The sequence below is a fragment of the Carcharodon carcharias genome, chromosome 4 (genome assembly GCF_017639515.1).
Source record: "Carcharodon carcharias isolate sCarCar2 chromosome 4, sCarCar2.pri, whole genome shotgun sequence".
NCBI lineage: Eukaryota > Metazoa > Chordata > Chondrichthyes > Lamniformes > Lamnidae > Carcharodon > Carcharodon carcharias.
Window position 1 is genome coordinate 15990663 of NC_054470.1, and position 24225 is coordinate 16014887.

General features: G+C 40.5%; 1 protein-coding gene across 10 annotated transcripts in view; it reads left to right on the forward strand.

Annotated features, from left to right (window-relative positions):
• Positions 1 to 24225, forward strand: part of LOC121276954 (casein kinase I) — a 284162-nt gene that overhangs the window by 56402 nt on the left and 203535 nt on the right. For all 10 annotated transcript variants that reach the window (XM_041185689.1, XM_041185686.1, XM_041185693.1 and 7 more), the window contains one exon: positions 16167 to 16207. In XM_041185689.1, coding sequence (XP_041041623.1) covers positions 16167 to 16207 — 41 coding nt within the window. The remainder of the gene's footprint in view (positions 1 to 16166; positions 16208 to 24225) is intronic.

Here is a 24225-nt window from a genome sequence, read left to right on the forward strand (position 1 = left end):
CAGCTTTTGGTTATCTCCACCTATCACTGGCTGTTTGTCCCAACAAACCCCCCCCCACCTTAAATCAGCTTATATTTCACCCCCTTCCTAATTTTACTTAGTTTTATTGAAGGGTCATGAGGACTCGAAATGTCAATTGTGCTCTTCTCCGCCAATGCTGCCAGACCTGCTGAGTTTTTCCAGGTATTTCTGTTTCTGTTTTTGTAACCTGATCCCTTGTTTAACTTCTGCTGAAGTGAATTGGCCATTCCACAGCTCCAATTCCATAAGTTAACACTAGAATGTCCAGAATAAGCACTGGCTATGTCAGCTTTACAATACATGTTAACAGCGTTGTATTTGATTCTGCTAATGTCTGTCAATGTGGAATTTACAGATGGTTCCTTATAGTCCTTACCAGGTAGGTGTGACACTAGCTTCAGGTATAGCTGGTGGCATTTTGGGATGTCAATGGTGGTCAATGAGGCGAATGCCTCCTTTCATGCAGCACCATGCAAAGTATGACACACCACTGGGATTGGGATGCCTCTGAGAAACCATTCAGTAGCTAGGCTTTCACATACCTGTGCCATTCATATGTCCATGCAATCAGGCTTCCTGTCCTAATCTATTTTGGGCGTTAGCAATTTCAGACATACTAATCATCTGCCTAAGGTAGGGTATGTGCACAGCTCCTTATAAATGCAAGAATGAGAAAACTGGTGGGTGAACAGAAAACCCATTTTGTTGCAGCTTGACCTACTTGCCTTCTGTGGTGCTCTTCTTCCTCTGTGAACATGCTCTCATAAATGTGCATTTCCCATTGGAAAATTAATTAGTGCACCAACAACAACTTGTATTTATTTAACATCTTTAATATAGTAAAATGCCCCAAGCTGCTTCAGACGAGTGTTAGCAAACAAAATTTGACATGGATCCATATAAAGAAATATCAGGATAGATGACTAATAGCTTGGTCAAAGATGTAGGTTTTAAGGAGTGTCTTAAAAGATGTTAGAGATGAAGGTACGGGAAAGGGTTAGGGAGGGAATTCTAGAGCTTGAGACCTTGGCAGCTGAAGGCACGCCACCAATAGAAGAACAATTAAAACTGGGGGATGCTGAAGAGGCCTGAATTGGAGGAGTGCAGATACCTCTGACGATTATGCAACTGGAGGAGATTGTAGAGAAAGGGAGTGATGAGACCATGGAGGGATTTGAAAACTAGGATGAGAATTTTAAAACTAAGGTATTGCTTGACCAGATGTCAGTGTGCAGAGGGGTGATGGGTGAATGGGATTTGGTGTGAATTAGGATATGTTTTTTGGGGGGGCAGGGTCAGAAGTTGGTGGCTACTGAGGGGTGTGTTGGAATAGTCAAGCCTGAATTAACAAAGGCATAGATGAGGGTTTCAGTGGAAGGTGAGCTGAGGCAAGGGTGGAGGTGGAGTCATTGCTATGGCAGTATAGTCTGAAACCTATTTCTGGATCAAATATGACACCTACGTTGTGAACCTTCTGGTTCAGCCTCGAGCAGTTGCCAGGGGACGAGTAGAGTCAATTGTAGTCAAAGACCAAAGCTGATGGCTTTAGTCTTGCCAGTATTTAGCTAGAGGAAATTCTGTTCATACAGTATTAGATGTTGGACTGGCAGTTTGATAGAGACTGTGGAGAAGTTGTGAGGTAGTGGTGGTGAGGTAGAGCTGTGTGTCATGCAGAAACTGATGCTGTGTTTTTGGAAGATGTCACCTAGAGGCAGCATATAGATGAGAAACAGGAGGGGGAGGGGGGACAGGACGAATCCTTGGGGGACACCAGAGATGATATGGGAGTGGGAAGGGAAGATATTGCAGATAATTTTCTAGCTAAGAATGGATTGAAAAGAATGGAACAAGGCGAGTACAGTCCTGCCAGGGGAGTTGTGGAACAGAATAGTGTGTAATTTGATAGGAGCAGTACCACCCTCTCAATGGTCTGGGCAGGGCAAGTCGTGGCTGGTAAAGGTAGGCAGGGTGATTTCACTCAGGAGGAAGGTATCATTATTGTTCAGCTTGGTTTCTGTCAGGCCATGATGTTGATACAGTCATTCTCAATGAATTCATGGATAACAAGCACCTTTTTCACAAGCAAATGGACATTCTGGAGAGGCGGTGAGGGACAGTTATAGCTGATCAACCTCGGAGTCCATGAGGTCAGTGCAGAGAAGGGTGAATTGGACGGGGAGGAAATTTGTGAGTTGAGGCCTCAGCAGTCACGCTGGATTGGAAGGTCAGTAAGAGAGGAGGATGAAAGCAGTTAGGATTGCTGCTCATGAGGAAGGAGTGACAAGTGCCTCGATGGGCCCTTTGGAAGATATCACAAGAGGAACAGAGAGATGTTGTTTGCTTAATTAAGAGAATGTTGAGCCCGGGAGGCTGGCAAGAGAGCGAGAAGGTCGTGAAGCACTTGATGGTTAGCGTAGGGATTTAGGAGGGCAGGGTACTCGAGAGGAGAAATGAAAGGAGGGAAAACAGGAGAGAAAAGAAGAAAATAGGGTAGAATAGAATAGGAATAGAAGCGTTTGGTGGAGTTTGGAGCAGCAGCCAAAACACACGTGGTTGGACATGAAAATTGCAAATTACATAGTCCTGGTTTGTGGTGGTGTGTTACAGATCACTGACTCAGAGTTACTGTGGCAGCATGCACTTTTACAAGCATGTTGTCGTCTCGAGCTATGGATAGTAATGGGAGACGCTTCAACTTTCTTCCCATCACGTGATTGACCAGGGATCTCTCCCACTCTTAACCGCCTGCTTTTGGCATGTTGGAACAAGTCATAGGTTGATAATCACCCTGTTTTTGGCCACAAGGGGAACACATCTTTCTTGGCCATCAAGTTCTGGGGTGGGGCTTGAACCTGGAGCTTCTGACTCAGATGCAGGGAAACTACCTACTAGGTCACAAGACCTCCTTTGGCTTGGTTATGTAGTAATTAGGATACTTATATCCTGGTAGTAAATCAGACATTTAAGCGGATATTTCGGAACACTCAGCATAAGTATCTTCCTATTTTCAAGAAAAATTCTAAAGGGAGGACCCAGCATCTGTGGTTAGTTAAAAAGTTACAGAAAGCATCAAACTTTAAGAAAAAGCATATAACTACGCAAAGATGAGTGGCTGGTCAGATGATTGGTCAGAATATAAAGAACGGCAGAGAGTGACTAAAAGGTCAACCAGGAGAAAAAAATTAGTTTATGAGAGAAAGCCAGCTAGAAATGTAAAAATGGATAGCAAGAGTTTCAACAGATGTTGAAACAGGAAAAGAGTGAGTAAAGTGAGTGTTGGGCCTCTAGAGAGTGGCAGTGAGGAGTTATAGTAGATAATAAGGAAATGGTGGATGAAATAAACAAATATTGTGCTTCTGTCTTCACTATAGAAGACACAAAAAAAACATTCCAGTAATAGCTGTAAATCAGAAGGTGAAAGGGAGAGGGGAACTTGGTGAAATTACAATCATTAGGGAAGAGGTACTGAGCAAACTGATGGAGCTGCAGGCTGACAAGTCTTCGGGTCCTGACGGGCTTCATCTAGGGTCTTAAAAGAGGTGGCTAATGAGGGAGTAGATGCTTTGGTGTTAATTTTCCAAAATTCTATAGATTCTGGAAAGGTTCTGTCAGACTGAAAAGCAGCAAATATAAAATATATCCTCTATTCAAGAAGGGAGGGAGGCCGAAAACAGGAAACTATAGGCCAGTTAGTTTGATGTCTGTTGTGGGCATGGTGTTAGAATTGATCATTAGAGAACTTATAGCTGGGCACTTTGGGAAAGTCAAGGTAATCGAGAAGAGTCAGCATGGTTTTGTGAAAGGGAAATCATGTTTAACTGATTTATTGGACTAATATGTATTGTGTATAGAGGGGAGCCTGTTGACGTACTGCACTTGAATTTCCTGAAAGCATTTGATAAGTTGTCACATCAGAGGTTATTGCAGAAAATAAAAGCTCATCGTGTAGGGGCAAACTTTTGAGCCTGGATAACAGCTTCCTGCCAGCCAGCCAGTGTACATAAATGAGTCTTTGTCTGATTGGCAGGGTGTGCTGAGTAGAGTCCTGCAGGGGTCTGTGCTGGGGCCTCAATCAACTTTTTATAATTTACATCAACGACTTAGATGAGAGGAGCAAGGGATGGTAAATTTGCAGACAACACAAAGGTAGGCAGGAAAGTACGTTGTGAAAAAGACATGAGTTTGTAGATGGATATAGATAAGTTGAGTGAGTGGGCAAAAACCTGGCAGATGGAGTATAATGTGGGAAAATGTGAAGTTGTTCACTTTGGCAGGAAGAATAAAAAAAAGAGTATTACTTATGGAGAATGACTGCAGAATTCTGGGGTGCAGAGGAATCTAGGTGTTGTAGTACATGAGTCACAAAGTTAGTATGCAGATACAGCATGTCATCAAGAAGGTTAGTGGAATGCTATCCATTATTATGAGAGGAATTGAACATAAAAGTAAAGATGTTATGCTTCGGATGTACAGGGCATTGGTGAGACCGCACCTGAAGTAGTGTGTGCAGTTTTGGTCTCCTTATTAAGGGAAGGGTGTGAGTGCATTGGAGGCAGTTCAGAAGAGGTTTACTAGATTGATACCTGGAATGAGTGGGTTGTTAGACAAACTGGGCTTGTTTCCGCTAGAGTTTAGAAAAGTGAAGGGTGACTTGATTGAAGTATATAAGATCCTGAATGGTCTTGACAAGGTGGATGTGGAAAGGATGTTTCCGCTTGTGGATGAGTCCAGAACTAGGGGGCACTGTTTTAAAATTAGGGGCCGCCCTTATAGGACAGAGACGAGAAATATTTTCTAAGGGTTATGCATCTTTGGAACTCTCTGCCTCAGAAGGTGGGGTCCACCGAGTATTTTAAGGCAGAGGTAGATAGATTCTTGTTAGGCAAGGATATCAAAGGTTATTGGGGATAGATGTGAATGTGGAGCTCGAAACACAAACAGATCACCATGATCGTATTGAATGGCAGAGCAGGCTCGAGGGGCTGAATGGCCTACTTCTATTTTGTATGTTTGTATATTTGTAAATAGGGATAAATAGGAGACAATAGGAGGAAGTCCAGAGTTAGTCAGAGGTCCCTTGGTGGGATAAAGTTAGGTAGATTGGGTGGAGTCGGCATGGAGCATTGACAAACTGTTGTCCAGGATTGGAGATAAGTGAAGGGAGATTAAGGTTGGAAGCTATTTGAGGGGTAGAGTATTGGAGGATGCACTGATGAGAGATATTTCTGTGGGAGTGAAGATCCAAGAGGTGTAGAGAACTGGTTGCGGGGTTAGAAAAACAAAAAGCCAAGCTGGGGGTCACCAGAAGATCCAGAAGTAACAGAGAAGTGCACTTTGACCCAGGAGAGTGAATCTGTGACTAGGAAGTATGATGAGACAAAGGCATGGAATAACAGCAGCTGGGTAATTAATATCTCAGAGCAAATATTGAGCAACTCAATATTGCAAAAACAATTGATTCAAATGCTGCCTTTTTATCTGTCAGTCTCCTTTTCCTTCTTGCTCAGTCTAATGGAGCTGCAGCCTTGTCGGCCTCAATGGAAAACAAGGCCTGCAGAGGTAAGTTATTGGAGGCAGAGGAGGTGCTACCTTCTGTCAGTGGAATATAAGAAAGCGATCAAAACAACAACATGGGGTTTCCCATTCTGTGCAATGGATGTTCTGAAGGAGATCCTCAACTGGCATCAAAGCCTGCATCAAACCAGTTGACTCTGGATATATGCCACCAGAGACCAATTAAAAATGAAAGCAGCAAAATGTTGATTAATGCCAGGGTTTAATTCTGTAAGAAATATACACCAGTGATGGCACTTACACTGTGCATGCACTTACAAACAGAGTTATTGTTGTCTGAGCGTTTCAAATGATTTAAATAAAATGATAATAATGACTCTGGATCAAAAGATATTTAAAACCGTGCAAAAGCTAATAGTAACATCAAAATTTATTTTTGATGTTAATGGAGCAAAGAATACATCACATTATGATGCTTTGGACAAAGTGTAAGAGTGAGCAAGTGAAATTTTCATGCCGCTACATAGTTGAATCGAGGGGAAGTGGGAGAGACCCAACTGTAGAGTTACAGACTGACAAATTGTGGCTTTCCAAATGTGGAGAGAGAATTTTGAGCAACACATGAGAATAAATTGCCAGAAATGAAAAGGCGGTTGCTGGAGGTGGCAACGGGTGGCAGTAATTTAAGGTGATGAATTAAAAAAGCATTGCACAAGAGGTATATTATACAACAGCATATTGGTTTCAGTGTGTGATTTTGTTGTTTATATTGTACATTTATACTGCTGCTAAATTCTCGTTCATCAGTTTAGTGACAGTGGGGCTGAAAACCGATTAATATTTTTAGTAAGATAAGCAGAATGTCAACACTATAAATGCTTTTATTGGGCACGTCCCTTAGTCAATGGCCACTTTAGTTTCTGATTCATTAGTTGGGATCAATTGTGACTGCTTAAATGTGGAAAATGGTATGAAAGGAGCAGTTTTAAAACTCAAATTACTTCAAATTTGAGTTGATTTTTTTTTACATAGCTTATGAACCTTCCACTTTCCAGAAAGGAAGCTTCACAACTCTCTAAATAAGTTCCTCTTGCTTTTTGGTCTAAATCACTTGCATTTAATCTTGAATCTATGGCCCCTTGTCCTTGATCTTAAAGCTGTTGGATACAATTGGCTTAGAAATGGAAAATCTACAGCACAGAAGGAGGCCATTTGGCCCATCATGTATATGCTGACCGGTTTCATTCTTAATTTTAAACCCTTCTGTCATATTGCCCCATAATCTGTGTTCTTATTACTTACTTTTGTGTGTGTATTTCTTCATGCCAGACAGTATCTTGGAATCCTCAAATCTGCATTGAGCATCTGTTTATTTTTCACTCATGTATGGAGTCCAGTGTAATGCACACAACTCGAACTGAGGTCTTGTTAAGACTTTTATATCGGCTCATCATTGCCTCTTGACTTTTATATTCTAAACCTCATGATAAAATGTCAAGGAAAGCTGAATTGCTGCCTTCAATGTTCTGTGAACCTGTATCTCAAAACCTCTCCGTTATTCCAAAGCAAATGTGTTCAGCATATAGTAATTGGTGTTTTTTTTTTACCAGAATGTATTGCCTGACTCAGTACTTCAGCTTTTGCTTTGTTTTCTCATTCCCCCACTTTGTCAATCTTTCTTTGCAGTTTTATTTCATTATCGAATGAATCAACAATACTTTCTATTTTGTTGTGGTTTGCAAATGTTGACATCACTCCCTCTAGTCCTGTATCAGCGATTTTTTTACGCACAATGAACTAATGCCTCCAGATATGAATTTTATGGGACGCTGCTACCTACGTCCAGCTACTCTGGGTAAATCTTCGTTTTCTCCCCTAAAACAAATGTTTCATTCACTTTACTGTCCTCTCCCTAATTCCATACCACTTCATATTCTTCCATGTGATACCTTGCCTAAAACTTCCCTAAAGTCCATGGACATTACATCAGCTGTACTTTCCTCACGTATGTTACCACCTGAAGAATTGAGATTTATCAACTGTGATCATTCCTTTTCAAATCCATGTTGTTTACACCTAATTAATTTCTCATTATCTAGATATTAATTTCATTCTGAATTAAAGACAGTAAAGTACTCCCTAACACAGATGTTAAGCTAATTACCCAGGTTAGAGCCATCTTTATTTGTCAAAATGCTGACAATGTGGCCTTCTGGCACATTTCCATGCTCATTTGAACAACGATAACTTGAATTTACATAGTATTTTTAATGCAGTTAAATGTCCCAAGGCAGAACGTTGAAATATAATTTCTTGGGCCTCGGCAATTTCCTCCCTTTATCAACCTCTGGATCTGAGGACATAATTCATCGGGCCTGGTGGTTGGCCTTCAATTAACCTAACTAACTTGTCCAGAAGTTTCCTTCTGTCCATCATAACATTGCTCACCTCGCTCTGCACCACTTTTGGGTTCATCAATTCTTTGATATTTTTCTCCTTAGGAAAGACTGATAGGAAGCAATAATTAGTTCTCTGCATCATTTTCTGATCATGATCTGGCAAATTGAACAATTTTCTCCTCATGGGTCCCAGTTTGCATTGAACTGTCCTCTTTACCGACATGCTTGTGAAATATTTTGCTGTGCCTTTTGATCTTGAAATTTTTCCTTCATACTCCACATCAACTTTCCTCATCCTGCTCTTCACCTCTTGTATTTTCATATTTATTATAATCCTCCTCTTTCATTTTAACTTTTCAAAGTGGCTTAATTACCCAAAACATCCTGAAATTAATATTTTTGATGGAATATACTTATTCTGCACATTGGCAATCCTTTTTTAAAGAAAATGTGTCATTTACCCTTGCTTGGTGGTCCTATATACCATTTCTCCTTTCAGTTCACTTTGTCCAGCTCACTCCTCATCGCCTTCAAATCTCCCCTAAAGTAATCTGGTTTTCTAGTTTTTGTACTGACTGTTTTCTGTTTTAGTTGAATCTTAAATCTTGCATTGTGGTCATTGCTTCCAAGATACTTAGTTACATCAAACGTGTCTACCTGGTCTATCTTATTACTCACAACCAAAGCCAACAATACCTTGACTGTTGTAAGATATGCTAACAAACTGCTTGAGGAAGGGTTGACATTTTAGGAATTCCATTCCCTTTTCTTCATTTGCTCCCTCCATGAGTTGATGATTAAAATCTCCCAAAGCAAAAATTTAGCTACTCCTACTTTTCCCTCTCATCTGATGGCAGATTTTCTACCCACAACTTAATGATCTGTTATCTGCACCTACTATTATAACAAACTTTAAAAAAAAATCTTTGAGGTCCAACCATATGACTTACTTGTCTACAGAACCCCTCTCTGCAGTAATATTGCCAACTCCTTTCATATGTTTTTATCATTCTTAATATATTGGGATACAGTATATTTAATTTTCCATTCTTGTCTGGTTTAGTTTGTTAATGCTATTAATTTTAGATTCTTCTGCAAAAGGATTGCTTTCAGCTCTCCACTTTATTTCCTGCAATTAGCGCATTGTAATAGCGGCATTTTAATCTACTTTTATTCCTCTTAACCTGTACTACTATTTTTTCCTTGTTTATAGAAAGCCCAGCTGGTTTTATTCTTTTTCATGGGGCGGAGGGGGTCGGTGTAGTATTTTAGAGTCCGCATGAGCGGGAAACATGGCGTGCGGGGTGACTTAATTGGACAGGATGCGAAATCTCGATTTCCCAATGGTGGGTTGAGATGCAGAGATAGTCAGCAGCATATTTGTGGCGTGCTGAGCCTCATGCCATCCTGTGACATGTTCCGACTTGTAATACGTTTGCATGGCTTGAATATTCAGTATAAAACATTTTTAAATTGCGTTCTGCCTTTAAGATTAAGTCAGCTGCACCTGGTTCATGTTTGTTTGGTGTGCACCAGTCAGCTTTGTGCAGTTGTATGTTAGGTCAGCGGTTTTTGTCTATTAACTCTCAGGCACAAGAGAGGAGAGCAACTTGCATGGAGGCTTGGGACCTGCAAGGGTGAGTTACGGATTGGGGGTGTTGGTTGGTGCGTGGAGTGCGGTCAGGGATGTGGAGGAGTGAAGTGGGAAGGGCCTGGTTTCCTGGGTGTGATGGGAGGAGGGATGGTGGGGACAGTCAGTCCAGGTAAGAAAATGAGGGGCCTAAAGGGATGGAGTCAGTGCTATTCCAACGTGGGTCTTTCTCTGTGTTGGCTGGCTCTGGGTTCACCTCCCAACATTTCAATTATTCCCGCTGCGAGTGATCTTGGACAATGTTTTTTGCAATGCATAGAAGGACTAAGCCATGCCCAGTAGAATGGCGAGTACAACACTGGATGCTGACGTGAACATTCAATAAAGAGTGAACTCAAAAACACAACATGGTTTCTTTCGCAATAAAGGAAATGTCCTTAATTACCCTGCAATCATCAATGCTTGTCAACCATGTGGTATGCCCGTATATTTAGCTCTCTGACTAAACAATAGTGATGATGTGCATGTAAATATTTTACGTACAGTGGTTTCACTACCATATTCATAAGTGAAATTTAATTTTGAAGAACACCCACACCTCCTTTGTGCTGTCAAGCCTTTTGTTAATGGCAATGGAGTTGGGTAGGAAAGTTTCTGCCATGATGCAGATCCCCCCCCCCTACTTTGACACAGAGGCTCTTTTACAGCCCACCCAAAAGTGCAGCATGGTCAACTGAAAAGCATCCCCTGCTGAGTATTGTAGATGTTTCCTTTGCATGCTGCCAGAACTTTAAATTAAAATTTAAGCTCGTGGGAAATGGGGGGGGAAAAGCAAGAGAGAAGGGGTGCACACGTCCCGTCATGCTGGAACATGACACGCTGTTGACCGCTCCCCCGCCGCTCAATCTCTATCGCTAAATAGGCTATTATTTTATCCTTTTCTCCCTTCAGAGTGAGCTGATCCAATTTTCCCAACCCTCTACTCCCAGTTTAAATACTTGCATCACTTGCCTATTTAACCATCATGTTCGTTATGATCCCCATAGAAACCATAGCATTTTTTAAAAAAGCAATGAATTTCCCAGCGATTGGAAATAAACCTAAAGGTAAAATCTCACGTTTTCAGACATTTACTGTAACAAACTAAGATCAACTTAGATCAAGCATTAACAGAATTACCTGGAAAAACTCAGCAGGTCTGGCAGCATTGGCGGAGAAGAAAAGAGTTGATGTTTCGAGTCCTCATGTGAGGGGGTGGAGTTTTCCTAGCCTGAGGGGAGTGTATTTTAACCTTGCTAGAAGCAGGCAGCTAATCCAACAGCCCTGTAAATAAAGTTTGTTGTTCAACTAAAGAAGCCTCTCGGTGGTTCATCTCTACATCAGGCGACGAGGATAAGTGATTCCTGGAACTACCCCTCACCCTACAACTGAGTATCTTGTTTTAGAGAAGGAAAGAAATAAAAATACACTCAGCAGGATGCCTGTTTTCTGGAGGATCGACCCATTTGACACCTCCACGATGGACTGGAGTCAATACATTGAGCGCCTCGGGTTTTATTTCCAGGCCAGTGAAACAAGGGAAGAGGCAAAGCACAAAGCAATTCTCCTGTGCATCCGTGGAAGTCAAACCTACAACCTTATTCGCAGTCTCACAGCCCCTAGCATGCCTGACTCCACATTGTTCGGTGAGCTCATGGATGTAGTGAAGGGCCAATTTCAGCTCAAACCATTTTGCAAAGATTCAAATTTAATAAGAGGGTGAGGGCCACAGGCAAACTGATTGCGATTTGCATTGCTAAGTTGAAGCAAATTGTCAGAGCATTGTGATTTTGGAGTGATCTTGAACAACATGCTACAGGATTGGTTAGTGTGTGATGTGTGCAATGGCACCATTCAGCGTCGATTGCTTGCAGAAGCCGATGGAACTTTTAAACGAGCAATGAAGATAATGCAGGACATGGAAGGCACTGAAAAAGATTCACAGGAGCTACAGAGTTTGCAGAACGGCAGCGTTTACCGGTCAGGGCAGGAACCTGCAGGCAGGCATGGTACTAAAACCACTGAAGCAGCCGTGAAGCAGGAATCAATCCCAATCACCCAGAAATCAAAAACATATACCAGAGGCAATCAGACAATGATCCTGAAGTTGAAATGTTGCCGATGTGGGGGTAACCACACTCCTGAAACAGTTAGGTTTAAGGAGGCCAAGTGCTATTACTGTCGCAAAAGAGGACGTTTGATAAAGCAGTACAGAGCTAAGCCCAGACTGCCAAGTGACCAGCCAGCAAAGATGTTGGAAATATATAACGTGAAAGAGCCTGAAGTAACTAATTCTGACATTCACTCTCTTTCTTTTTAATCTTAAAGAAGTCAAAGCAGACCCTATTACTGTCACACTCCACATGAACAGGAAGGCTCTGCCAAACAGGTAGGTACAGGGGCCTCAGCCACAGTGATGGGTGAGCGCATGTTTCAGTACCTGAGAGAAGGTACCCAAACCTTGAGCCTGGAGAGAACTTCTGCCCAGTTGAAGACATGGGAGAAGCAATAAAAGTAAAAGGCACTGCCTTAGTACCTGTGAGCAGCAGTCAGCCTCGCTCCCAGTAATAACAGGAAGGATCAAGCCTTCTGGGCCGGATTGGTTAAAAGAAATAAAGTTAAGTTGGTCTGAGATTTTTCAAGTGCAGGCAGGAGGACAGCTAAATTTGTTGAAAGAATATGACTGCATCTTTCGCAACAAATTAGGAAAAAAATCAAAGGTTTGCAAGCCAAGATTTATGTTGATCCAGAGGCAACTCCCTGATTTTTTTTTTTAAGGCGAGACCGGTACCATATGCCTTAAGAGAAAAAGTGGATGCTGAGTTAAACAGGTTGGAGGAACTAGACATCATACAGCCGGTTCAATTTTTGGAATGGGCAGCACCCATCGTCCCTGTACTGAAACTGGATAAGATCCTCCGCATTTATGGCATTTATAAGCTAACAGTTAATCGGTCTGTCAAGTTGGATAAATATCCGATTTCAATAAATTGAAGATTTGTATGCAAAGCTGATGAGGTCAATCCTACACTAAGTTGGATATGAGTTACCAGCAACTCGAGTTCGATAACATATCCTGGGGGTATGTCACAATAAACACCTATTCCAGTAGACACGCCAAAAGGGAGATGTGTATTCAGCATATGTGATATTTTAAAGGATGATGGAAAGTCTGCCACAGGGACTACCTCAGGTTGTGACATACCTTGATGATGTCCTCATAACTGGATCAACAGAGGCCAAGTATTTAACAAATTTAGAGGAGGTATTAAAAAGATTGCTGGAAGCGGGAGTTTGCTTAAAAAAGGAGAAATGGGCGAGGCAATGGCGTAGTGGTATTGTTGCTGGACAAGTAATCCAGAAACTCTGGGGCTCTGAGTTCGAATCCCGTCACGTGAGGTGATGGGATTTGAATTCAATAAAAATCTGGAAATTAAAAGTCTAATGATGACCATGAAACCATTGTCGACTGTTGTAAAAATCCCTCTGGTTCACTAATGAAATCTGCTGTCCTTACCTGGTCTGGCCTACATGTGACTCTTGACCCACAGCAATGTGGTTGACTCTTAAATGCAGCCTGCACAAGGACAATTAGGGATGGGCAATAAATGATGGCCTAGCCAGTGACACCCACATTCCATGAATGAATTTAAAAAAAAAGCACTTTCCAATTTTCAGTACCTCTCTGGCCACAGGAGATGTGCCAGAGGACTGGAGGACAGCCAATGTGGTACCATTATTCAAGAAGAGAGGAAGGGATAAACCAGGGAACTACAGGCCAGTCAGTCTAACCTCAGTGGTGGGGAAGATATTGGAAGCAATTCTGAGCAACAGAATTAATCTACACTTGGAGAGGCAGGGATTAATCAAGGACAGTAAGCTTGGTTCTGTTAAGGGGAGGTATTTGATTGAATTTTTCGAAGAGGTGACCAGGTGTGTAGATGAGGGCAATGCATTTGATGTAGTCAACTTGGACTTCAGCAAGGCTTTTGATAAGGTCCCACATGGGAAGGCAAGAGCCCATGGGACTCAAGGCAATTTGGCAAATTGGATCCAGAATTGGCTGAGTGGCAGGAAGCAGAGGGTGATGGTCGAGGGGTGTTTTTGTGACTGGGTGCCTGTGTCCAGTGGGGTTCCACAGGGATTGGTGTTGGGTCCCTTGCTCTTTGTGGTATATATAAATGATTTAGACTTGAATGTAGGAGGGTTGATTAGTAAGTTTGTGGATGACACGAAAATTGGTGGAATGGTAAATAGTGAGGAGGATAGCCTTAGATTAAAGGAGGATATGGATGGGCTGATCAGTGGCAAATGAAATTTATTCCAGATAAATGTGAGGTGATGCACTTGGGCAGGACAAACAAGGCACGGGAAGACACAATGAATGATAGGATCCTGGGAAGTACCGAGGGCAGAGGGACCTTGGTGTGCATGTCCACTGGTCCCTTAAGGTAGTGGGACAGGTAGATAAGGTGGTTAAGAAGGAATATGGGATACTTGCTTTTATTACACGAACTATAGAATATAAGAGCAAGGAGGTTATGCTGGAACTGTATAAAATGCTGGTTAGGCCACAGCTAGAGTATTGCGTGCAGTTCTGGAATCCACATTATAGGAAGGATGTGTTTGCACTAGAGAGAGTGCAGAGGAGATTTACCAGGATGTTACCTGAGCTGGAGTGTTTTAATTATGAGGAGAGATTGGATAGACTGGGGTTATTTTCCTGGAAGCAGAGGAGATTGACGGAGGACATGATTGAGGTGTATAAAATTATGAGGGGCATAGATAGGGTAGACAAGGAACTTTTCCACTTGGTGGAGGGATCAGTAACCAGGGGGCATAGATTTAAGGTGAGGGGCAGGAGTTTAGAGGGGATATGAGGAAGAATTTTTTCACCCAGAAGGTGGTGGGAATCTGGAACTCACTGCTTGAAAGGGCGGTAGAGGCAGAAACCCTCATAACATTTAAGAAGTGCAGGACATACAAAGCTATGGGCCTAGTGCTGGAAAATGGGATTAGAATAGTTAGGTACTTGTTTGGCTGGTAGAGACTCAATGGCCCATTTTGTGCTGTAGACCTCTATGACTCTATAACTCCTCTATCATTCAATCTCTCATGTCTTTCACCCTATCACAGACACTTCTTTTGTCCTTGTTCCACCCACCCCTTGCTTAGAAACTATTAAATCTCTCATTTTATCTTGTTCTGATAAAAGGTCATAGACCTGAAATGTTGACTGTTTCTCTCTCTCCAGAGTTGCTGCCTGATTTGTTGAGTATTTCAAGGATTTTCTGGTTTTATTTCAGATTTCCAGCATCCACGGTATTCTGCTTTTTGATTAAGAATTTTAGTATTGAGGTATTGCTTAAAAGGGAGCTAATGTAGGCCAGCGAGCACTGGGGTCATGGGTGAATGGGACTTGGTGAGTCATAGATTGACACAACAGATGATTGTAGGAGTGTATGCTTAAACAAATATTAGTTAATCACCAATTATTTTGTTCATGAAAAATATTCTTGAAAGGATATTTCTCTTTGTTTTTTTCTGCCCTCCTTTCCAAATTTCTTTTTGTCTTGTGCCTGCTTCTCTACTCTTGTGCACCCTCTCGTCCCTCCCCCCAGCCCACTTATTTGTGTACCTCCCATCCCTTAGCTCCACCATTGGTTATTCTACACGCAGCTGTCGAGAACCCGTGCTGTTGAGCTCCTTCTTCCCCCCACCCCCCCTTCAACAAATACATCCTTCTCTCTATCTCTGCTCCTTTTAAGCTGGTTGTTAAAGCTCCATTTGACCTCAAGATTTTGGTCTCCTTTGGTATTGTGTCCAAGTTTTTTCCCTCGCCTATCTATGAGATGTCTTGAGGTCTTGCGTTAAATATATCACTTAAATGCAAATTGCCGTCTCTTGGATGTCTGGTTGTCTTCGTCGCTTGCTCTTCCTTTCACGCAGTCTGCTTTATGCTTGCTTATCTTTATAGTGGCAGCAACGCAGGAGGAGGCCTTTTGGTCCTCCATGCCTGTTTAGGGTCTCCAGCAATTATTCAGCTAGTCCCACTCCCCTACTTTTTCTCCGTAGCCTTGCAAATTTTTCTTTCCAATCATTTTCTCCCTGTCTGTCATTGTCTCTGTTTCCTCCCTATCTCTGCTCCTTGCTGACTGGGGAGCCTGTTTTCTGTTTTTATCTGACCACACTTAGAGTGAAAGTATGCCAGAAATGTTTGTGATACCATTTCTTTCTCTTGTGTAGATGCACCTGAAGGGGCAATAGGGAGGTTAAAGTTTCGCTTTACTTCTGGCTTCACTGGAAGTTCTGGAATCAGCCGCTCCATCTTTTCTGTGTAACCGAACTGGATCAATATCTTTTCAGATCTCATTCACAGAACCTGTTAGACATTTTAGCAAAACATTGCACAATGTTTCATAAACGCACTAATTTTGAATTATTTTGTCGGTGCCCTTTTAAAATGGCTGCAGTTGTTTAGTAGCAACATTGAAGAATGTAGAGTTTTTGATTGGCAAAATAATTGTGTTCAAATTACTGCACTGTCAACAAACCAACAAAATATTGAAGGAGTCTAATTGTTTTTCTTTTTTTTCTTCAAGGTAAAAACTTGTACACAAATGAATATGTGGCAATTAAACTGGTAAGTCAGTAATTATTGTTACTGTCTTTAGCTGCTGTCGTGAATGGATCCACAGTAATTCCTATTTGACCATTGGATTTCTTTCAGTAATGTGCAAGTTGCACAAGCATTTGTCGTGGCTATGTTTAATAGACAAAACATTAACATTTTAGCTTACAGTATTCAAAAGATATCTAGGTGATGTTTCAGTGAAACCTTCAGGGGTTTTGCTTTTAATATTTACTCAGAATTGTTTTAAGGGAAGCATTTATGTTCATGTGGAAATAGTTTCAATATGAAGCAGTTTCCACCACCCCCATCCCGATGCTCAAAGCTTGGTTTTCTGACAAATTTCCTGCACGCTCTGACAACAGATTTGTGTCTCTGTTAAATTTTAAGTCTCCAAACTTTTGGTAGCCATCCTGGTGATGTTTTATCATTGCATAAAGAGCAAGAGGATAACTAAAGAAAGACTAGGACCAATTAGTGACCAAAGTATATATTTTGTTTGTGGAGAAGCAAAATGTGGACTGTTGACATCATACCATTGTTTAAAAAAGGAGAAAAGAAGAGCCCAAGTAGTTACAGGTGTTACGAAGAGATAATAATGTCCATAGTGTTATTAGAATTTATTATAAAATGTGTCTTTGTGCCTATATGTGGGTGTATGTTTGTGTGTGAGCGACTTAATTGAATTAGAGGCAGCTAGTCTGGATGCTTTGATGTAAGAAGAGAATTGTAAAGGGAGCAATTTGCATTTTAAACAAAATACAGTGGCTTGAATTCAAAAGTGGGGGTGTAATGTATACCTAGCCAGCAGAAGTAGTAAGAAATGGTGTTCATTTATTTTTCCCAAAGGTTACTGGTAAAACTTAATGCTCTGAGAGAGTTTTATTATCAGGAAGGTAAAGTCCAAAGAAATAATGAAACAATGGGGTTTTGCATTCAAAAGGGAAAATAGGTATAAGGGAGTGAAGGCTGTGTGTAAGAGAAGGCATTTTAAGATTCAACAGGTGTGAAATGTCTTCAGCCTGAATGTACCAAACTGAAGTTAAGAGAACTCACTTTGACTGTTCAGTGTATCATTTACTTTGCCTGGTTCTTTTAAAAATATGTGTCTTACTGTTGCTATAATGAAAGTGTAACTGGGGAGGTCAGATTAAGTAGGGGATCTAGAAGTTATCATAGCAGCAATTTTTAGATCTGTGTATGTATTTAAAGTCATTTCTTCTATGAATAAATGTTTAATGTAGTTTTGTAAAAACCTGTAAGACTTGGTGACCTTATTGCTGCTGAATTCAAGGCACACATCTTAAAATAATACAAATTGCAAAACAGGTTGTGGCAGTTGTTTCCAATTGGATTTGAGCAGCTTAGCATTTACCATCGGCTGTGCCATAACGTAGTTGGGGGCTCTTTGCGGGCTATATTTGAAATTCCTTGATTGGGTTGGGGCTGGTGAACCTTAAGGTTATGAGTACGAGAAGCACTTTGAATTCAGGAGTTGGTGTGAGGTTTTTTTTAAAAGTGGTGAGACTGCAATATGGCTTTGGTAGTTGCTCAGACTTGTCTGGGGGTTGAAGTTATAACTTTGGCTGGTTTACAAAAAGCAACTAAAGTTAAGTTAATGGAATTGGCAGATAAATTACAGTTGGGGTTACCTGCAGGGGTTAAGAAAGCAGATATAATTGAAGATATCATTTAAACAGCATTTAAAGTTGGAATTGATACCTGACACTAGTGAGTCACAGCTGGAGGTAGTGAGACTTCAGTTAGAAATGGAGAAGCTTGATCTTGAAATTGAAAATTGGAACTAGAGCCGAAAAGGAAATGACATTTCAAAGGGAGCAAGTAGAACGGCAGAAGAAAGAAAGGAAACTGGAACTGGAATTCCAGGCAAGAGAGGATTAAAAAAAAAAAAGAGGCAAGGGAAAGAGAGGAGGAAAGAGAAAAGGCATACCAGCTTAAAAGGCTGGAAGTTAAGAAAGAGACCTCAGATTCTGAGGAAAGTTTTGATGAGGGAAAAACCCTTTAACCTAAAACCCAGTGGGGAGATGTTTAAGTTTGTACAAGCATTTCCAATGTATGAGGAAATAGATGTTGAGGCATTCTTTATTTCATTTGAGAAGATAGCTAAACAGATGAAATGGTCACAGAAAAACTGGACCTTGTTGTTACAATCACGGTTGGTGGGTAGAGCACATGAAGTTTATGCTTCACTGTCAGAAGAAATTTTGGTGAATTATGATGTGGTAAAAAAGGGTATTTTGAATGCATATGAGTTGGCTCCTGAGGCATAGAGGCAGAAATTTAGTAATGAGAAAACAGCCTGGGCAAACTTACATTGAGTTTGAAAGAGTAAAACAAAGCTAATTTTGACCGGTGGGTACGGGCATTAAAGATAGAAACAACATATGCAGCTCTTAGGTAATTCTTTTGGAAGAATTTAAAGATTAAATCCCTTTGGTAGTGAGAACTCGTGGAGGAACAGGGGGTTCAAATGGTAGGACAAGCAGCAGAGATGGTTGATAATGTTAGTGCATAGAGCTAAGCCTTTCTTTCATCACCCTTTTAAATCAGAAAAGGATAGAAAGTGGGAAGGTGAAAGGAAGGTAGTTAGGAAAGAGGAGGAGGTGGAAATTTGCAGGAAGCTCCTTCTCCGACTAAGAAGAAAGGTGCTGAGGGTAGAAGTGACATTCAAAAATTGAGGTGTCTCCGTTATGATAAAGTAGGGCATACGAAGTCAGTGTGCTCGAAATTGCAGGGAAAATCTGTTAGAATTATATGGGTGCAGAAAAGTTCTGGAAGTAAAAGTACTGTGGGTTTTGAGGTTCAGGCATAGGAAAAAACAGTGGTTTGTGTACAGGTAAAACAGGAAAAATCAGTGATAGGTAAAGAAGTGGGAACATGTTCACAATTTACCCAAGAGAATTATAAAGAGCAGGTTGCAGAGATGTTTAAAGATTTTGTATATGACAGGAAAGTCTTCCCATGTGTGTAGGGTGGAGTGTGTAAAGCTCTTAAAATTTTAAGAGACACGGGGCCAGTCAATACTTAATGTTATAAGATGGTGGTACTTGTTGTTCTGCAGGAACAAATGATAAGTGGGGCTCATGGAGATGCTAAACCTACTCCATTGTGGAAGGTAAATTTGAAGAGTAAGTGGAAAACAGGTGAAGTGATTGTTGGAGTGGTGGAAAAATTGCCCATTGCAGGAGCTCAATTTACCTTGGGTAATGATAGAGCTGGATCACAAACGTGGATGATGTCTGTGGTAGTTGAGCAGCCTGTATAAGTGTTTTCAACAGAATTGCTGCAGAGAGAGCATCCTGGATTGTTTCTAGATTGTGTGATAACGAGATCACAGGCTCATAGGTTGAAACAAGAACAGGAAGTTCAAAGGCAAGGGGAAGGTATGGAAATCCAATTAGCTGACACTGTAATAACGTTGTTCCGGAAGAAAGACTGGAAAACATTTCAGCTGAAGTGTTTAACTCAAGGCAGTTGGTGGAGTTGCAGAAAACTGATTTGCAAATACAACATTTATATTGAACAACTTATTCAGAAACAGAGGCAAAATATATTCCAAAATACATTTTAATGAGAAAATGGAGGCCTTATTATGTTGCAGCAAATGAAGCTGGAGGGAGGTACATCAGATTGTAATACCATGAAATGAGGTTCTGAGAATAGCTCATGAAATTCCAATGAGGGGGACATTTAGGAATTAGAAGGACGCAGGTGAAAGTACAATAACATTTTTTGGCCTGGATTGCATAGAGGTGTAGTCAAATTCCATAGAACATGTAGCACATGTTAGGTGATAGGGAAATCACAAGCAGTGATTAAGCCAGCACCTATAATTCCAATTCCAGCATTTAAAGAACCTTTTACTAGGGCCATAATTGATTGTGTAGGACCCTACCTTAAGACTATAAGTGGAAATCAGTATTTACTGACAATAATGGATGTGTTTATCAAGTTTCCTAATGCGATGCCTTTGAGAAGTATTGCAACAAAGAAGATTGTGGAAGAGTTAACAAAAATGTTTACAAGGTATGGTTTACCTAAGTAAATACAATCAGATCAGGGTTCAAAGTTTATGTTACAGATGGTTAAGGAAGTAATGAACAGTTTGGGGATAAAACCATTTAAGTCAACAGCTTATCATCCAGAGTCACACGGGGTTTTGGAACAATGGCATCAAACCCTAAACTATGATGAGAACATATGGCCAGGATTATGCACAGGATTAAGACAGAGGAACTCCATTCTTGTTATCTGCTATTAGGGACGCTCCTAATGCATCGACTGATTTTGGTCCTTTCGAACTAGCCTGTGATCACAAGATATGGAACCATTGAAATTGATTTGTGACAAATTGGTGGGTCAAAATTCAGAAGCTAATCTCCTGGATTACGTATCAAACTTCAGAGAGAGATTGGACAGAGCATATGATTTGGCTAGGGAACATTTAAAGATATCACAGCATATGAGAAAAATGAAAGCAGACGGGAAAGCTGAGGTTCGGAATTTTGTTGCCGGAGAGAAAGTGCTAGTTCTATTACCAGTACTGGGTGACTCATTAAAGTCAATGTTTAGTGGGCCTTAGAGGATTGAAAAGAAACTGAGTGAAGTAAAATATTTAATCAATACTCCAGATTGAAGAAAGAAGAAGAAGCAGAGGGTATGTCATGTAAATATGCTTAAACAGTACTTTGACAGGGAAGAGGACCAAAAGGAGGTGTTAGTGGTGGTAGGTAATCAGAAAGAAATAGAAATACAGGATTCTGAAATTGATTTTCCTCTAATCAAATTGGATAATGGAGGGACTACTTGAAAATTTAAATGTAATGTTAAATTACCTTCCAGACAAGTGTAAAAGTGATTTGGAAAAGCTATTGCAGTCACACAAAGATATTTGTGGAACTAAGTTGGGGAGGACAGATTTGGCTATACATGATGTTTCTGTAGAAGTTTCATCTTCAATAAGGCAACATTCTTATAGATTAATTCCGGCAAAGTTATCATAAGTACAGAAAGAAATTGACTTCATGCTTCAAAATGATATCATTGAGTTTAGTTGCAGTAACTGGAGTTCGCCTGTTGTACTGGTACCAAAGCCGGATGGAACACAAAGACTATGTGTGGACTATTGAAACGTGAATGCGGTGATAAAAGCAGATTCATATCCCAAACGAAGGTTGGAAGATTGCATTGAGAAAGTGGGACATTCAAAATTTATCACAATGCTTGACTTGCTAAAAGGATATTGGCAAGTACCATTATCGGAGAGAGCAAAGGAGATATCGGCTTTTGTAATGCCAAGTGGACTGTACCAGTTTAAAGTCATGCCATTTGGTATGAAGAATGCATCTGCAACATTTCAATGACTGACAAAGCAATTGCAGGTCTGAGCAATTGTGCTGTTTATATTGACAACTTGATAGTTTTCAGTGCCACGTGGGAGGAGCATTTACAGCATCTGGAAGAATTTCTTCTTCGATTTACAAGAAGCTATTTTCGGTGATTAATTTGGCTGAAAGTGAATTTGCAAAAGCGCAAGTTACGTATCTAGGCCATACCATTGGACATGGTAAGGTGGCCCTGAGAGATGTGAAAGTCAAGGCTATCGTGGATTTCACAAAATGCGAAGTTTTGAGATTTCTGTGCATGAGTGGGTTTTATCAGACATTTGTACCAAATTTAAGCAGTGCGGTTGCTCCACTGACTGAATATTAAAAAGAACAAGAAGTTTCAATGGACTCAAGAGTGTCGGAAGCCATTCGATAGTTTGAAAACTGTAGTAACTACGACACCAGTTTTGGCAGTACCCAATTGCGCCAGGCAATTTAAACTGGCCATTGACGCAAACGATATAATCATTGGGGGCCGTGCTGTTACAAGAAGATGAAAATGGAGTTGAAAAACTGACCGGGTATTTTTTTTACTGAAGCTGATTGTACAACAGAGAAGATATTCAATGATTGAAAAGAAAACTTTGGGTTTGGTGTTAGCATTGCAGCATTTTGAAAGTTATGTTGCAAACAATTGGTCAGAAACAATTGTTTATACAGACCACAATCCTCTAAAGTTTCTGGACAAATTTCAAGACAAGTGCAAGGCTATTCAGATGAAGTTTATTACTGCAACCATTTAATCTACAGATTGTACATGTTGCTGGATGAGAAAATCTGATTGCACATGCTTTATCAAGAGTTTGAAGTTTAAAGGGAAAATTGGATGTTTAAAAACAAAAAACTGCGGATGCTGGAAATCCAAAATAAAAAAATACCTGGAAAAACTCAGCAGGTCTGGCAGCATCGGCGGAGAAGAGTACAGAACTGTTCTGTTGAAGGGTCATGAGGACTCGAAACGTCAACTGTACTCTTCTCTGCCGATGCTGCCAGATATGCTGAGTTTTTCCAGGTATTTTTTATTTTTTGTTTTGGACGTTTAAAGCCTGGACACTGAACGGGAATGATTTCTGTTGATACAAAGGATTTGCATATATATTATGTTAATGCATGCATCTGGTAATGTAATAGTGTAAGTATTTACATAAGTGTAGGAGATAGCAATATAAGATGGGTTAATAAAAATGAAGCAATCTTTTTAAGTTATGACGGTTCATTTTTTAATAAGGAGGGGATGTCAGGAAGATATAATAATGTCCATAATGTTATTGGAATTTATTGTAAAATTGTGTTTGTGTGTTAATTGAATTACAGGCAGCTAGGCTGCATGTTTTGATGTCAGAAGAGAAGTTAGATTTGAAATGTTAAATTAGGTAAACATGGGGAAGTTTTGGAATGTGAAGTGTAAAGGAGGAAATTTGCATTTTTTAAGCAAACTAGTTGTGGCTTGAATTCAAAAGTGGGGGTGTAATGTTTATCTAGTCAGCAGGCGTAGTAAGAAATAGTGTGTTTATTTATTTTTCCCAAAGATTGCTTGTAAAACGTAGTGCTATGAGAGATTTTTATCAGGAGGGTAAAGTCCAAAGACATAGTGAAACAATGGGTATTTGTGTTCAGAGGGGATTCAAAGATTCAATAAGTGTGAAATGCCTTCAGCCTGTATCTACCAAACTGCTGTCTTCAGAGGCTGAAGTTAGGAGAACTTACTTTGAATTTGACTGTTCAGGGTATCGTTTACTTTGCCTGGGTCTTTTGAAAAGATGTGTTTTACTGTTGCCATAACGAAAGTGTAACTGGGGAGTCAGATTAAGTAGAGGATTTAGAAGTTATCATAGTAGTAATTTGTAGATCTATGCATGTATTTAAGGTCTTTTCTTCTTTTAATAAATGTTTAATCTAGTTTTTAACCTATAGGACTTGGTGGTCTTATTACAACCGAATTCAAGGCACACATCTTGAAATTTATACCGATTGCAAAACAAGTTGTGGCAGTTGTTTCCCGTTTCCCTTTGGGATTTGAATATTTCAGCATTCGCCATCAGCTGTGCCACAACGCTGGCCTGTCAGCCTAACCTCGGAAGTGGGAAAATTATTGGGAAAAATTCTGGAAAACAGTGAAAATTGTCATTGAGAGGCATGGGTTAATCGAGGACAGTCAGCATGGATTTGCATGGAAGGCAGTGTCTGACTATTTTGATGAAATTGTTTTGAGCAGGTGGCAAGAAGGATTACGAGGGTAGAATTTTGGATGTGGTCTATATATATTTTACCAAAGGATTTTTGACAAAGCCTCACGTGGCAAACTGGTCAGAAAAATAAAAACTCATGAGATGCAAGAGAAAGTGGCAAGCTGGATCCAAAATTGGCTCAGCAGCAGGAAGTAAAGGGTAATAGTCGATAGGTATTTTTGTGACCGGAAGGCTGTTTCCCGTGGGGCTCAGTACTAGATCCGTTGAAGTTAATCAAATTTACCAATGATTTAGACTTAAATGTAGAGGACTTTATTTAAGAAGTTTATAGATGTTACGAAAACAGGCTGTGTGGTCGACAATGCGGAAGAAAGCTGTAGACTACTGGAAGACATCAATCAACTGGTCAAGTGGGCAGCCAAGTAGCAAATGG